This window comes from Ips typographus, linkage group LG5, assembly GCF_016097725.1.
Source record: "Ips typographus isolate SLU linkage group LG5, UJ_Ityp_2.0, whole genome shotgun sequence".
NCBI classification, from domain to species: domain Eukaryota; kingdom Metazoa; phylum Arthropoda; class Insecta; order Coleoptera; family Curculionidae; genus Ips; species Ips typographus.
In genome coordinates this window covers 7,762,713-7,779,215 of record NC_138426.1, presented here as the reverse complement: position 1 = coordinate 7,779,215, position 16,503 = coordinate 7,762,713, and the positions used below count along the sequence as shown (strand labels likewise).

Here is a 16,503-nt window from a genome sequence, read left to right as displayed (position 1 = left end):
TAGCAAAAGTCGGAAAAGTGACAATTTTCGCATTTCTGACCGTCAAAACATCATCGAATGATCTCAAAAAACAATCACAGTAACATTATTGTTTGGTTTATTTTTTTTTTAAATAATCTACTGAACTGTACAAAACTAAAAGTAATGGTTAACAAGAGTTAAAGGCTTCGTTGAAGTGGTAATAAGTCAATTTCTACTCTAGTACATACCTAAGGTAATTATGTACATCTATATTTAAGGCACCATATTACATTATCTACGTAAGTATATAAAGATGCGTGACAAAATTCGTTTCTAGCTGTCAATGTCAACATTTGTATTAAGTGTTTCACTTGATTGGTGTATGTTGTACGTTCTCTCATCTGTTTGACTTATAAATCTATATTTGTATGATTTGTGGTTACCTTAAAGGTTGCGAACAATTAACTGTTATTGTTGACTTTGAAACTATCTCCAGATAACAAAGCAACAATTCTTAAATATTATATACAGAGGATCCCAAAAAAAAAAAACGACTAGACACAACACAACTAGCGCCATCTCACTGATCCCGTTTCTGGTTCTCGTTGTAGCCCACGTACACCCTCACCACCTCGCCGGAATATTTCCGTTGCGACGGCATAAAATAGAAATCGGCGGGCATTTGTCCACCTTTCGCCGCCCCCACCGTGTGTCGGTCGTATTGCGTGCGGGGCAGGGAGAACGTGCTACGATCGTGGGGCGGCAACGCGGCGCTGCGCGGTCTCTGCAAGCTCCTCGAGTCGCCTGGGGGCGGTTGCGGAGGCACGCTGGGCGGCCGGCCTTGCGGTCTGGGCGGATTGGAACGGGGCCGGCCTTGGGGCGGCGCCCTGCCGTTGCCGTTTTGCGGATGCTTCTTCACGACCACGTCATCGCCCCGAGAGTCGATCGAGTCGAAAGCGTAGTTTGTGTTGGCCGAGTAGTCTTTCCACGCAGAGTTTGGGATCAAGTGATCCTGAAAAGTGAGGTTACAGTTAGTAGGCGTGGTTTATTAATGACCTAACCTATAAAAAAGGGTTATTCAAATTTGACCCTCACCATTGGCTTCTCAGAAGCAATAAGAGATACCCATACTGACCGCCGCCATATTGGATTTAGATTTGTCAAGGTGGCCATTTTAACTAATTTAGACACTTTGCTGTAACTGCGGTCATTTTGTCACTGACCTTGAAATTAGGGCATTTTTGACAGTTTTCAAGGCACCCATAAAAAATAACATTTTGACAAGTGACACTTCACGTCACATTTCTACCATTAACCTACACTAATTAAGACAGTTATTTTCAAAATTCAAAATTTTTCCAAAAAAGTTCATACCCCCTTTAAAAATGTCAAAAATTTTGTTTTTTACTTTTCAAGGTCAACCAAAAGTTGTCTCTTTGAGGGGGATACATGATAAAAATGTCACTGCTAACTCAAACCGTTTTCGAGATATTCGCAAAAATGTCCGAAACAAGATAATCAACTTTGACGCCCTCTGGCAGCCAAACGGTGCATCTGGTATCAGCCACCTATGATCATATGATGTGTCTATGCGTAATGTTTGAAATAATCAAGTTATTCACGATTTTTTGCAAAAGTATAGTTTCCAAGATGCCATTGGTAAGGATCAAATTTGAATTACCCTGTATATACACAAGGAGGGAGTAATTGTAGTGATTTATATAAATATGGTGCATACAGAGCCTAAACGCCCTCTATGTAGTGCAGTGCGCGTGCGTTATATTCTGTCTAGTTTGAAACCTCCTTAACCAATGGGGATGGCCGTAATTAACATTAGCCACGCCCATCGGAGGTTTAAAACTCACCCCACTAGGATTAAACCGACTACCACATTCCCCTACTAGGTTGCCGAATGGCCCTGTTAAAATGGGCGGGGCGTTGAGCGGACGAACCCCAGTGGGGTTCGTAGAAGTAGGCCGGGTCCAATTGCACACTGTACACCCTCTGAAATTGTCCCAGAACCCCGAGTGTTTTATCCGCCATATTTTTTTTTCGTTTACCACAAAAAAAATACAAAAGCATCGCTACTCGACGTCTACAAACTCTACGACGTACGTGTAAACGAAAATACTTTCGCATTTCCTGGGGGGGGGGCGTGGCTCTCACAATGACGTTACCTTGTGACGGCTCGCGGTGCGCTTGCCCGAAGCTCTGTAGACCGTACAGCCGGCCTGCACTAGCGCCACCAACACTAAAGCTCCGATACAGCCCAATACAATGTACAGTTTCGTGGTGGGCATGTCGAAGAAACTCGAACTGACTGTCGAACTGCTCGAATCGGGGACCAAGTTTGACGTCACTACAATTAAAGACAGTTATAATATGGGTCGTACTAAAGTGGGACTACTTACAGCTTTGCGGTTCAAACACTAAATACTGCGGATCGACCTTTAAATTGCCGATACGTCCAGAGCCTACGCTGTCCTGCACCACTTTGTGTACCTGCTCGTCCGTGTCCTCGGGGCTGTTTAGGGCGCGACCTTTTTCCGCCGCCGCCTTGTCCAGTTGTAAATTCATCACCGCTATTATGTTGTTGTTTTCTCTGGAAAAGCCACATGAAATATACAGGGTGATCCCGAAACAATGTGGTACAAAATAGTATGGAACCCAAAATAAAGCGATTAAGCTGCAGGGGATTAATAAAGAATTTTGTAGACATTTTACTGATTAGTGGCGACATCTATACAGCGTATTTAAAACTTTTTGTATTGCCTAATACCACCTTACGTCACCTTATGATTGTCAGAAGCCTCTAGAAACATTTTAATGAGAGAAATTTTAACAGTCGTCACGTTCCTGACAGTTCTAAATACGTGTAGAGCAAACGGCCAAATGTCTGAACTGTCAAATTGATACTCGTTAACCTATAAATTGTAATTCAGTTGATTTTTTCTGATTTTCAAGCTATTAATCACTTTTTTGTTGTTTTATAGTTTAATGGGACACATTTTGACAGTAGTCACGTTCATGACAGTTCAAAATACGTGTAAAGCAAACAGATGAATGTCACAACTGTCAAATAAACCTATCAATCGCAATTCAGTCCATTTTTAAAGTAAGTAAAGTAAGTTTTTCTATTTTTATAGTTTTAAAGTTGCCAGTGGCCTCTAGAAATATTTTAAAATTTGCCAGAAGCCTCTAGAATCAGTTTATAATTGCCAGAGGCCTCTAGAAATGATTAGAAATTGCCAAATGCCTCTAGAAATATTTGAAACTTGCCAGAAGCCTCTAGAGTCAGTTTAAAATTGCCAGAGGCCTCTAGAAATGATTAGAAATTGCCAGATGCCTCTAGAAATATTTGAAACTTGCCAGAAGCCGCTAGAGTCAGTTTAAAATTGCCAGAGGCCTCTAGAAATGATTAGAAATTGCCAAATGCCTCTAGAAATATTTGAAACTTGCCAGAAGCCTCTAGAGTCAGTTTAAAATTGCCAGAGGCCTCTAGAAATGATTAGAAATTGCCAAATGCCTCTAGAAATATTTGAAACTTGCCAGAAGCCTCTAGAGTCAGTTTAAAATTGCCAGAGGCCCAATGAATAAAAAAAATGTAAACATAGCAGGAAGGAGCAATAGCAAACAAAGTGGGTGACAGAAACAAGGGGGACGGGGGGGAGTAATATGGCGGCCGTCAACTTCCGGTTGGCACTATCAGATCTAAATTTAATCTTGTCGACTGTACAACTTAATTTAAATTTGCAAAACTCAACTGTTAAAGAACCACAAACAAACAAAACAAACTAACACTATACTACAACAAATACAAACAACAAATTTTTGCGGGTTTGAAACTCCAAACTTTCAATGATTTTGCGTCAATTCAACTGCGCAGTAGGCGAATGCGCAATCAAAGATGGTGGACTTCCGTCCCCCTCGCTTAATGCACAAACGGGTTATAATTTGTATTATTGTTACCTCCTGATACTTGTTCTTTTTACTCATTGCACAGGCCTCTAGAAATGATTAGAAATTGCCAGATGCCTCCAGAAATATTTTAAACTTGCCAGAAGCCTCTAGAGTCAGTTTAAAATTGCCAGAGGCCTCTAGAAATGATTAGAAATTTCCAGATGCCTCTAGAGATATTTTAAACTTGCCAGAAGCCTCTAGAGTCAGTTTAAAATTGCCAGAGGCCTCTAGAAATGATTAGAAGTTGCCAGATGCCTCTAGAAATATTTGAAACTTGCCAAAAGCTTCTAGAGTCAGTTTAAAATTGCCAGAGGCCTCTAGAAATGATTAGAAATTGCCAGATGCCTCTAGAAATATTTTAAACTTGCCAGAAGCCTCTAGAGTCAGTCTAAAATTGCCAGAGGTCTCTAAATACCTTTGACATATACTAATAACCTCATACTAACGTACACCATTGTTTTTGTGACACCCTGTACATTTTTCGAATATTTGATGACCTGGAGTTAGCTAGGAAGCGGTGGTCACATGATCTAATTGTGTCACGTGACATGCGAGCACAAACAAATAAGTCGTGTGATGCCAAATGACGTCATAAATCGTGCATCGTTACCAGGCCAATTCAAGGTCAGTAATTTTAATAATTGACGTATGACTGCCGCCAAAAAATCTGAGGTTAACGTCGCCCACTTACGCTTGTAGGTCCTCCACCATAACCCGTCTGTATCCAGGCAAATCCTTGAAAATCGGCTCGATATTATTGGAAATCGAGTTGCTCAGGTCCTCGTACTCGATGGTACCCGCTTTCGGGGCCACGAAATTCTCCCCCAACTCGATCAGCTTCATTTTCACCATATAACCCAAACCGGGCGACTCTGTAGTGGTCTGGTACTCGTACACTTCATCTGAAACGACTTTATATTGCACTGAATTGCACACAGAAAAAACAGTTGAGTACCGTTGCCGCAGGAACGAATACAAATCCGTTCGGCGCTGACCACCGGTACCACTTCGTGTTTACGGATTTTCTTGTTGACGCTGTTGAAAGCGCCCCCTTTAACGGGGAACATCATGTACAAACACTGGTCGTTGGTGAAAGCCCAATCTTTAGGGTCGTTAGTGTTGCGTTTGCGCGAAAACGACAGTGTCGTCACTCCGTCAATTATACGACCTGTTGCAATTTATTAGTTGACATTGATGACGTTGTATGTGTATGACGTACCGCTCGTGTTGAAAATATTCTGGTTGGCGTCCAGGAACGGTTGCGTGTAGCCGGTAATCCACGTGTCCATTAGGAAAGGACGTCCGGTTTTGTCCACCCAACCCAAGATGGCGTCAGTCTGGGACATTTTCTCGTCGTTGGAGAAACCGATTCCGGTCCAAGTGTCCGTGTGACTGGTTGTTATCGTGAAGCTGTCAAAATTGTCGGTGAGCGTTTGATATACTAGAGGGAGCTGCAAAACTAACCGGATTTCGTCCTTTCTAGGGATTAGTTCCCATCTGGCAGAGTACTCGCACGTGTAATTGTCGGGGTTGCAGTCTTTTGGGATTTTCCATTCGCCGCCGCAGTCGGTGTTTTGCGCAGTGTCGCTAGTGGCGCCAGCACCGGCCGGCATTACGTCACGTTTCTCTTCTGTAAGTGAAATTTATAATGTCACTGATGTTACTAGGTTCATTTTCGCTAAGTACTACTTTGAGGTCTTAAGACAAAACCCATTAGAACAGCGAACTATTTCAAGCAAATTTGAACCACAATGACACTGGCCGTGTTGGTGGTTTTGACAGGTGGTCAGTAAGGTCTGACCTAACCTAAAACCAGTCTGTCATAGTCACGTGATGGCTGGCAATTTTGAAATGTCAGAAAAAAAGACGTTATTTCTTTATTGTCTATTTCTGTCTAACTCTCTATTGTTTACTCTTCTGGTCTTTTCTAACCAAGAAACTATAGTAGAAAACCAGAAAAATAAAGCAAAGAAGAAACGAGACGGCAAAAGTGAGAAGGAAAGAGAATGAGGACACAGAAAGAGAGAAGTTAGAGAAAGACTCTGCGCTCCACAATGGAGAAAGAAAGAGAGGAAGCAAACATATTATTTTAAAAATGAAATAACTCAGTTATTTGACATTCTCTCTATAGACTGTATATAGAGTGGCCGAAAACAGATTTTAAGGGCTTTAAGTGGATATCTTGAATTACCCTGTAACTGTCAAAATAGTCGGACACAAACTTTTTTGGTTCTCCCTGGTATAGTATCACTTACCATGGAAATTCATCGACAAAACCCCACGTTGAGCGCCGTGTCCGTGATACTTCAACTCGTCCGGTTTGTAAAAGTCCTTGACGGTGGCCTGCGCAGTCTCCACCCCGGATTTGGGCACGTGCACGTAGCGGCCGCGTTCCTGACCTTGGGCGTAGATCACGTGCATCAAACCGTCCTCGATCGAGTGATCGGACGGTTCGGTGGCGTGCAACTTTTTCCGGAACAGAATCGTGGTGACGCCGTCCTTTTCGAAACCGAGGGCGGCGGTGAGGTCGTTTTTTCCGCCCCAGAAGTTGTCCATGCGCGGCGTCGATCTGCCCGACAACAACAGTTAAATTTTCAGACATTTGAGAGTTGGACACTCACCGATCGCGTGTGTAGTAGTCGCCGATGCGACTGGCGGTCCCTCTAGCCGAACCGATCACAATGTCGGTACAGTCCATGGGATTGAAATCGTGCCGGGGAGTGTACGCGTCTAAATTGTCAGTGACGTCTGCAACACATTATTTTTTTCTGATCGAAGTGACATTTATTGATGACAGGACAACGGAATGACAGTTAAAAATGCGATTGTTAATTTGCTAATTGTCTATACATTATGATACAAAATTACAGTAAAGTACGGTTAGTATGCATGATGCATTTGTTATTATAATTAATGTTTAATTGTAAAATTGAGGTTTCCTATCAATGACAAAATGAACTACTAACTTCAGGATGGTCAAATTTGTACTGTCCCACAAGAAATGGCAGTAACGATCAACGTTACGTGATAGCCTACCGCCCTCTGTACAAGAAAGCCAAGAAGGTGCATGCCAAAAATTCCAATATGGCCGAAATAGTGGTTGACAGTTTGCATTTGTTTGTATTGTGGAAATTGAGTTTTTCGAGGATTAAATTAATTTTTAAGGTTTAAAGGCAAGACTTGGGATTACTTGCCAAAATAATTTTTGTTTGCTATTATATATTGTTGTTTATATGTTTATTTTTCTAGTGAAAGTGTAGTTTGTGTTCATTTTATTGTGTTATCACTATTGTTATTGTTCCTTCATTGTTCTATAATTTGTTGTTGGTTTTTTAACTTAAATTCTATTGCCTCTACAATATGCCGTCCACTTGTTGTTTGCCAAATTGTAAAAGCAATTTGGTGAAAGGCCCAAAAGTGTCCAAAAGACCCTGCTCGAACCCAATAGTGGTTGAAAGCTTTGAACTGGAATGATTTTACTCCAACACAATACTCAGTGGTAAGTACAATATACTTTCTCATTTAGTAAACTTATTGCCTCTTACATACATAGGTATGTGAGTTACATTTTGAGGCCGCCTGCATTTTGAGGGCAACAAAGGTTTACTCTGAAGAAACAGGACAGTTTTTAGAAGTTTCATTGGCACATTTACATTTTAAAAGAAAGGTCTTGGTAATAATATAAAACCCATTTACCAGTTTTGCTTACCTAGCTTCAAGGATTTCCAAATTTTCTTTAATTGAGCAGTTTTCACATTAGTTTGTTGTACTTTCCAGGACAAAGGGTTCTAACCAAACTTGCTTTGGCTGGACTTTATTGGGTATAAAAAGCCATATCTATACATATCTGGATCAGGAATGATGCATTCTTTGATTTTTCACTCACAACTTCTAATCAACTACACGAAAAAATTTAAAAAAACATATTTTCTACTGCATCTGCATAGGTTTGTGTACAAAACGAAAACCGCTAACGCCGCCATTAAAAGTGACATTCTAGGCTTTCTTGTACAGAGGGCGGTGGATAGCCCCATTCATTAGCTTTCTTTTCTTATTATTCTTATTATACGGTGCGTCTATACAGAATGTTTCAAATAAGCGAGTTAAAGAGCATTTTTTGAAAAACTGCACAAAAATTCACCTGAAAATGAATGGCACTGTCTGCGTGGACTAAAAATTCGTAAATAACGTACGTCAAATTCGCTCAGTTTACACGTAATAGAAAAGGACAGTTACTACGTCACTGCCACCAGTCCTGAGACGGATTTTATGTACATATTAGTGACAGGTGACAGCCACAACCCATCCATAACCTCAAAGTTATTTCCATTACCTGCACTAGTTCCCTTGCTTTTTGGTGCTGCTTCTAAACTAGGGTGCGTTTTTACACTAGGCTCAGGCTCTGAAGAAGGTTCAGGCTCTGAACTAGGTTCAGGTTCGGATTTGGGTTCTGAAGTGGGTTCAGGTTCTGAACTAGGTTCAGGCTCGGATTTGGGTTCAGGTTCAGAAGTTGGTTCAGGCTCGGATTTAGGTTCAGGCTCTGAACTAGGTTCAGGTTCGGATTTGGGTTCTGGTTCAGAAGTTGGTTCAGGCTCTGAACTAGGTTCAGGTTCGGATTTGGGTTCAGGCTCTGAACTAGGTTCAGGTTCGGACTTAGGTTCAGACTGTCCAAGTTTCCCATGTCTAAACGAGAAAAGGATTGTGGTAACTTCAGGATTTTCAGTTGATAATGGTTCAGGTTCAGAACTAGGTTCTGGTTCGGATTTGGGTTCGGGTTCCGGTTCTGACGTCGGCTCCCCCTCCTCGTCCTCGGTATCTTCAAGTTCTAAATTCAAAACCGTCACCATTAGGTTACCTCCTACCCCAGCTAACACACAACCATTCACCTACCTTCGTCAGTTTCGCGCCTGCTCCTCCCTAAAACAAACAACCTATCACACCCTAACCTCACTTAAAACTTGACAACTTACCGGTCTTTTTGCTGACTTGGAAACTGACGCTAGTCTCCACCTTATCCACATCGGAGAAGGCTGTAGGAGTTGACACAACAGCTGACCGTCTACTATAAGTACTCTTCCTAGGTTTTTCAGTGGTTGTTGTGGGTTCTGGTTCCGGGGAACTGTCCGGTTCAGGTTCAGGCTCGCTTTTTGGTTCCGGTTCCGTTTTAGGGGCTTTAGAAACTACTGGTCCTAGTTGAGGGAAGTTTTTACAGCTTTTGGTTAAGCCTAAAGGGCGCCAACCCAGCGCTGCGTAACTGGTCCCATTCACTACCAACACCGCTTCCAGCTCTTTCTGTTCTTTCAGGATTCTCCAGTACAACTTGAAGGTTTCTGACAGTTTCTTCACCGAGTACAAATCAAAATCAATTTCCGCAGACTTCACCGGTGACCCTGTAAGAAATTGTTAAACCACTCTGATACAACAAAAAAGAAGAGTAAATACGTTTGTTGCAACCAGGTCCAAACCACCCCAACTGGCAGTAGCACTGTTTGCGGGGGGCGGTGGTACCGTCAACGTCCACGCACACCCCTTGCGCCCCACAATCGCTATTCTCCAAACACTCATCCCTGAACTGGCACACTGAACCGTAGTAGAGCCGGTCACATTTGCATTTCCCCAGCAAATAACGTCCGTGACCGCCGCAGTTTTCCCGAAACTCCTTTCCTGCAACTCCTCCCTATTAAAAAATACAAACGTCCGACGCAAAAACCACTCACGTGACTTAATATCCACGTCGGCGCAGGACCAAAACTGGTAGCCGGCACCCCATTCCAACGCCTGCCTGAGCAATCGCAGAGTACAGTTGGAGCAGGTGAATTCGGTGGGCAGTTGCACCTGGTAACTTTGCGCCCTAAATTTCGTTAAAAATCCCCGATGATAACGCAACCACAAAACCGAAACGGGTCAACTCACGTGGCGTCATTCGAAACAAACTCGGAACCTTCAACGCGCGGTGTCAAATCCAGTACCGGACGTTCCAGTTCATCGAGCAGTTGAATTTTGAAACCACCCTGAAACGAATATTTGCTGAGGTTTTTGACAGCTGTCACTTGTCGAAATAAGTCACGTGACGTGCGCTAACAATACAGAAACGGGTTTTACTAGGATTATTTTTATCAAATTGGAGAAAGACAAGTGTGACCACTGACTAAAGCTAAATTCAACACTTCTGTCGATATTTCACAACAGTCACGTGATTTCAATGTGGTTTATTGCAGTCTGAGGTTGTTTAAGGAAAATATTCAGTACGACTCTGTATTTTAGGTTCAATTTACTGTCTTTACAGCAAATTTCAGAACCGTAACCCCTGAAATTGTGTTTTATTGCATTTTCAGTCACTTCCACATATTTCAATGTGTTTTTTTTTTGCAGTCTAAGGTTGTTTAAGGAAAATATTCAGTACGACTCTGTATTTTTGGTTCAATTTACTGTATTTACAGCAAATTTCAGAACCGTAACCCCTGAAATTGTGTTTTATTGCATTTTCAGTCACTTCCACATATTTCAATGTGTTTTTTTGCAGTCTGAGGTCGTTTAAGGAAAATATTCAGTACGACTCTGTATTTTAGGTTCAATTTACTGTCTTTACAGCAAATTTCAGAACCGTAACCCCTGAAATTGTGTTTTATTGCATTTTCAGCCACTTCCACATATTTCAATGTGTTTTTTTTTGCAGTCTGAGGTCGTTTAAGGAAAATATTCAGTACGACTCTGTATTTTAGGTTCAATTTACTGTCTTTACAGCAAATTTCAGAACCGTAACACCTGAAATTGTGTTTCATTACATTTTCAGCCACTTCGATACATTTCAATGTGGTTTTTTTGCAGTCTGAGGTTGTTTAAGGAAAATATTCAGTACGACTCTGTATTTTAGGTTCAATTTACTGTCTTTACATCAAATTTCAGAACCGTAACCCCTGAAATTGTGTTTCATTACATTTTCAGCCACTTCCATACATTTCAATGTGGTTTTTTGCACTCTGAGGTTGTTTAAGGAAAATATACAGTACGACCCTGGATTTTAGATTCATTTTACTGTCATCACACAGTCACGTGACAACAGTCCCTGGTATAAATCACATTATATGAGCTAAAATTCTAATTTGTTTATTACGTGCCGTTTACTACTGAATTGGTCTTGCGTAGAAGTTAATTGGACCGTAATTAGCCCAATCATCGTTACAGTGATTGCGTATGAAAAACGAATTGCTCGTTGCCTACCTTGTGGGGGTAACCCAAGTGCCAGGAAACGTTGAATTTGCTGCCGGACAGCAGGGACGTCTTTACATTGCCTGCAAAAACCAAAAATAGTAAATAAGTGGGTTTTAATTGTATATCCAGGTTAATGTTAGGCAATTAGGTTAATCGGGTGAATTTTATATCAAGTACGCGGTTGACATTGAGACCGATTGGGTAGCATTAAGGTTGTCCATCAAAATAACACAGGGATTTATTTAAGTCTGGTGTGCAGGATGGCCAACACACAAAACCTTGATAAAAACACAAAACAGGTTAATTATCAGAAGCGTGACGAATTAACGGCCCTGACACGAAGATTCTTCTTCATTTTTTTCCTGTAGAGTATCTCACGCTCGAGTATCTGTAATTATGTGATTTGCCAGTTTTTCTCTGAGTTAATACGGAAATCATTGTACAATCAATGTAATTGGCAAATCTTCACCACTTTCAAGGCCTTCTGGTGACGTCACTCACCCTCTTTGTTTAACTCAAGCCGTTACGTCATTTGGTGCGATTTAAAATGGCGTCTCTAATACCAGCGTCGACCCGGTTTGGCAGGTGTTTACCATCAAACCGGACCCTGATGAAGATTTGCGGTATTCGAGATTGCGTAAGCGCCATTTCGTGACTTGGTGACGTCATATACGAGTTGGAAAATTTTGCTTTGTTTTGACCGTACCGCAAACCAGACCTAGAACCGATCGATTTTAAAACAATTAAACTAAATTTGACTTTGGCAATGAATTATACAGTTAGAGTCAATTAGTGGTTGGTGATCCGTGTTAAGTACTTTTATTTGGCCAACTAGTGACGTGTATGTCACTGTCAAAAGCCCTTAACCAACAAATTGGACGTTAAACGTTCTCCTTGATTGAATTAAAGCACGTTGCGCTGGTAAATCACTTATACGAAAGGCGTTTCATAATTGAAACTGCAATCGACTTTCCAATTATATTATTACGCATTTAGCCGTCGATTTTCCGTTATAATTGCGTAATAACGCGCACACGACATTAATAATCGAGTGATTATTGCGGCAGGCAGGAAAATCTCGGTTTTTCTACCTGAAAATGGAGCAATTGAGCAACAAAGAACGCATTACGACACGCATTGTGTTGATCGGTCGGATTCGCATCGGGAACGGAATACGTTTGAAACTGAAAGGAAGATTGCAATCTCGGGGGGAGCCCAAACAGCCTGAAACAACGCTCATGAGAGCAATAGTGCTTCTCGTGACTAGTTAAACTGTAAAAGCCCTGAATATCAATGATGTAACATTCTGTAGTTTCACTGATTCTTGCGTTTGTTTAGTATTTCTATCCTGTTTTATCTAACTGTATTAAACCAGGGTTGCAATGCTGGTTGTACCCTTATTGACCAAGCTTGAAGCTTTCTTACACCAGTACTTACATGGTTTGGAAGAAAATTTGTATTGGCTAATAGGAACTTTTGTGCTTGTTCTTCATGCGGTTACATTTTGTGCCCTGTTTCTCGATAATCCTCTAATAAGTCCCTCTGTACTTTTAGCTACATTGAAAATGAATTATATTGATTGGTATTGATCGGCTAGGTTAAACTCACCGAGAAGTTATTTTACGCGTTTTGAGGCAGCTAGAAACAAAAAATACCTTAATAAGGCACTGCGATTCACTCTAAGTATCACAAATTCACCAAAACTGCTGTTAATTCACTCACAATTTGATATAAAAAAATACAAAACAATTAAAACAAAGTTTAAAAAAGTGGGGTTAGTGTTAGTAGATGTTAAATGACAGTGTGTGAACGTCAAACTTCACTACTGTCAAACTGCCTCAGGCCTCTGTCAGTCGTCATTATTTGTTTGTTGTTTATACTCGGTAAAATACTAGTTTTTGTGCGAAAAAACAGGTAAAAGTGGACGTTTTCAGTGTGGAAATGGTGAAAAAGACAATCCAGACTGCCCATTGCGTGACTATGCTCTTAAAAAAGGTAGGGTTGAACTTTTAATTTACTCACCAAAACCCATTTCCTAGCCAGGCTATATGCCATTAGGATTCTTTGAAGTTAATATACTCGTTTCGAGGCAGCTAGAGGCATAAATACTATAGCAAGGCATGAGATTCGCTCTAATTATCACAAATTAGCCCCAATTTAATACAACAAAAATAAAAAATTTAAAAAAAAGTGAGGTTACATGATAAACAACAGGCGAAGGGCAAGAAGGCCACTAATGTCAAAATTGTCAAACTGCATCTGTCATTCGGCAGTCGCCATTATTTATGTTTACTCATGGAGGTTATAAGTTATCAGTCAAAATACTAGTTTTTATGCGAAAAACACGCAAACCTGGATATTGTAGTAGTGAAATTGTTGAAAAATACAATCCAGAGAACCCAGTGCCCCATTAAGCTTCCAAAAAAAAGGTAGGATTAACTTTTTAAGTCACTAACCAAAATCTATTTACTACTACTAGTTTTTTTGTACTGTTTTTAGTTCTACAAGCAAAAATTAGCTCTTTTACACACAAAAAACTGATAAACATGGTTTGGCAAACATTTTTATTGTATCTCTTCCAGTAACTCTTCTTTTAAGTAGTGCAGTTGCTGTTACAGAAAACTGTATGATTACACAGTAATTATTCAACATTCTACCAAGATTCCTTCTGCTAGTGTAACTGTAAGAAACACACCATATGGACGATTAATTAATACTTCATTAACGGTTAGAAAATGCAGACATTCCGTTCATACTTGACGCGGCACCCGTTTCACTTCTGGGTGCCTCTCTTTCGGTACCTGAGGCTATTTGTAGTGTAATTAAATTAGGAGAAATCTCTTGTTTCAATACTATTGTTTAATTTAATTTGAACATGAGAGTAAAACCAAAATTTTCCAGTTAGTCCACAGAAAAAGTGTGCTGATGTCTTGGATTTACAATGCAAATGAGCCACAAGTGGTCATTCAAGGCAAATAGACTAGAAGGGCGCTGGAAGAACCGTTTTATGTGGTAACTGCGCATAATTTACTCACTGTTGTGTATGTCTTTGATTCTGGTATACAAACAGTAATCGAGTAACCACAAATCACCAGGTTTAATCATAACCCGAGATGTTCTACAATGTCAGAGCAAGGTTAATGATGTTGCCGTCTTAAGTTTGTGTTTTTAATTTGAGTCAAGGCAGTTAAACATGTTTTTGCTGATTTCTCAAAAACAGAGTTGAAACTTACAAGGTGGTTAGAACTTTTCTTTGGTCAAGTATACAATTTGGGAGGAAATCACCTAGTTTAGCTGTAAAAACGAAAAAATGTTCTAAAAGTGTTCACACTAAAAAACTATATTTTTTACATTTTTTTCTTAAAGTCCAGTCCTGGACTACTACAACCAGAACAACAGGTCCGGACTGTAAACGTATATGGTCAACTGTATGCATGACAGGTCCCTAACTGATTAAAATGCAACTTTATGGATTGCATACCTAAATAATCATTCAGTGGTAAAACCAATGTGGTAATTACTATTATTTTCACGTGACCCATTCAAGTAATTTTTTAAGGAATGCGATGTTGTCAGTTTTTGCATTCTGCCCAAGCACAATCATCTATTACGTCACGATTTCTACACTGTAAACACACAATGTTATCTCAAGTTTGCGGAAGTAATTATTATGAGAGAGAAAGTGCCCAAAACACACATGGCCGGTTTTCTAGTGACGTGACTTTAAAGGGACTTTAACAGTAACGGGATCGTAGTCACTGACCTTGGGTCAGTTAGTACTGTGTTTACCTTTGGGCATTCCACAGGGCGCTTTCGTTCTGGAACTATCCAAAAAATCCAGATCGTACTTCCTGGCGGGGGGGAAAACCAAAGCCACGTGACCCTCCCCATACCCGGCACAGTACCACAAAGTCAACAGCACAAACGGTACCACCGACATGACTCTAAACCGCGGCCATATTCCAAATAGAAACTTAAAGAAAAACGACACGAACGCAACGACCACCTTTCGCGTAGTACCACCTCGGCGGATTTCTCTCGAGTCTTGCGGAATACCAACGTAAGGGGGGAGAAGGTGCGCCCATGGTACCGCGGTACCATCTAAGCGCGCGGGGCGGAGGACGCGAGTCTGGAATGTGCACTAGGGGCGTAATCACTCGCATTCTTAAAAAGGTTCTCATCGAGATTAGAAGAATGTGGTACCTATAAAAGGTGGCGGGGAGTACCTGCAACGTACCGGTTCGGTCAGCAGGTGGTTCTGACCTAGTTTTTTTTTTCGGTTATTGTTTTGCTTTCGGAATTAACAAAAGGAGGAGTACACACTGAACGTGTGAAAATTGCTTCAATAAAGTCAACAAATGTGGCTGAAAGTAAAATCTACCAGTTTCTGGACAGTTATTTCAAATAGTGGCTATCTGAGAGTGTCTAACATCCAGACGGCGGTTCTGTAAGTTTTCCAGTATATCAAGCAAGGAATTAGTAAACTTCCTGCCTTGTACGTTATGAATGCGCGTTTTACACGGAGTGAAATCAGTATGCCGCCTGATGTGAATGTAAATCAGCTTTATTAACTTTTTAAAGCAGTTAATACGGAAAAACTTGAGCGTGACCGGCTGCCAAAACGGTTCACGCTTCCTGCACGTCATTTTAATTCAGTTCCGGCTTTTTTCTTGATTTTCTCCGTCTACGTTTAACGTCCTTGCCTTCGTTGCGATGAATTAAGCATCAAACAGTGGGCGCATTAACAATAGTTTGAAGGAGGTTTTTCTTACTTTGTGTAGGAATTAAAATTGCTCAAGAAACTTAGGAGTGGCAAAGAACTTTAAGCACACAAAACCATTGAACTGACACCAAATACATGGATGAGGAACTTTATTCAAACAACATGGAATAAGCACCTAAAGCTAAAGCCATATCGGCTTGCTCCCAGAATCTGTGATAGTCAACGACAGGGGCGGAGCCTCCATTCAGGTAAGCCTCAAGTTGGGACCAGTTTTCGTCCTGTTTGTACCACGATCTGATGTCCAGGAATGACTTGGAGCTGTCAATGTAGTCGCCGTTGGGATAAGTGCCAGTCCAACCGTCCACTGGAATGTACACCTGAAACATGTTTGCGGTTAGGTTGTGCTATTGGTTGGTTAGTTGGTGACGTGCTTTGGTGTTGACGTTTGAGAAAGCTGACAAATCAGTGCGCACGTACAATCCTTTAGAGTCTTTGTGATTGGCCCAAATAACGTCCAGTAATTTTTTGGCGGTTTCCTGGGCTGTGGTGTCCTGCGCCTTAGCTGCGTAGTAGGTTAGGGCTCTGGCTATCGAGCTGGCTACTCCAAAATACTGAAATGACGTTTTAAATGATACAACTTTCAGGTT

At 41.0% G+C, this 16,503-nt stretch overlaps 3 protein-coding genes across 8 annotated transcripts in view; 1 reads left to right on the top strand and 2 right to left on the bottom strand.

The window, feature by feature from the left end:
- Positions 1 to 80: 80 nt before the first annotated feature.
- nahoda (DOMON-like domain-containing protein nahoda) lies at positions 81 to 15,163 on the bottom strand. 6 transcript variants are annotated; one of them, XM_081979415.1, is made up of 18 exons: positions 12,742 to 12,892; positions 12,571 to 12,687; positions 11,143 to 11,213; positions 9,835 to 9,932; positions 9,639 to 9,772; positions 9,364 to 9,598; positions 8,892 to 9,311; positions 8,812 to 8,838; positions 8,255 to 8,746; positions 6,543 to 6,669; positions 6,177 to 6,490; positions 5,386 to 5,551; positions 5,141 to 5,331; positions 4,877 to 5,089; positions 4,613 to 4,823; positions 2,373 to 2,563; positions 2,139 to 2,320; positions 81 to 973 (listed from the first exon to the last, which is right to left on the bottom strand). In XM_081979415.1, the coding sequence occupies exons 4-18, from the start codon at positions 9,842 to 9,844 to the stop codon at positions 542 to 544; spliced, it is 3,345 nt and encodes a 1,114-aa protein (XP_081835541.1). In that variant the 5' UTR covers positions 9,845 to 9,932; positions 11,143 to 11,213; positions 12,571 to 12,687; positions 12,742 to 12,892; the 3' UTR covers positions 81 to 541. The 6 variants fall into 6 exon arrangements, with proteins under 6 accessions (XP_081835541.1, XP_081835539.1, XP_081835540.1 ...); XM_081979416.1 differs by lacking the exons at positions 12,571 to 12,687; positions 12,742 to 12,892 and adding exons at positions 1,827 to 1,965; positions 14,923 to 15,163 and having other exon boundaries at positions 833 to 973; positions 9,364 to 9,585; XM_081979413.1 differs by lacking the exons at positions 12,571 to 12,687; positions 12,742 to 12,892 and adding an exon at positions 14,923 to 15,162 and having other exon boundaries at positions 9,364 to 9,585.
- The window catches only part of LOC145728916 (U6 snRNA-associated Sm-like protein LSm6), a 10,531-nt gene continuing 7,037 nt past the window's right edge, over positions 13,010 to 16,503 (top strand). Inside the window, exon 1 of the mRNA XM_081979463.1 lies at positions 13,010 to 13,128. The gene's annotated coding sequence lies outside the window, so the exon portion shown is untranslated. The remainder of the gene's footprint in view (positions 13,129 to 16,503) is intronic.
- The window catches only part of LOC145728895 (exoglucanase B-like), a 2,834-nt gene continuing 2,319 nt past the window's right edge, over positions 15,989 to 16,503 (bottom strand). The window contains exons 8-9 of the mRNA XM_081979430.1: positions 16,288 to 16,467; positions 15,989 to 16,233 (exon numbers count right to left, since the gene is read on the bottom strand). Of these exons, the coding sequence (XP_081835556.1) occupies positions 16,006 to 16,233; positions 16,288 to 16,467 (408 nt within the window). The 3' untranslated portion in view covers positions 15,989 to 16,005. The remainder of the gene's footprint in view (positions 16,234 to 16,287; positions 16,468 to 16,503) is intronic.

Coding starts and splice junctions, on each gene's coding strand:
- nahoda (XM_081979413.1), bottom strand. CDS start 15,073: ATGTCGGTGGTACCGTTTGTGCTGTTGACTTTGTGGTACTGTGCCGGG. Junction 5,552..6,176: donor TTTGTCGATGAATTTCCATG/GTAAGTGATACT, acceptor TTTCACTTACAG/AAGAGAAACGTGACGTAATG. Junction 5,090..5,140: donor GAATATTTTCAACACGAGCG/GTACGTCATACA, acceptor AAATTGCAACAG/GTCGTATAATTGACGGAGTG.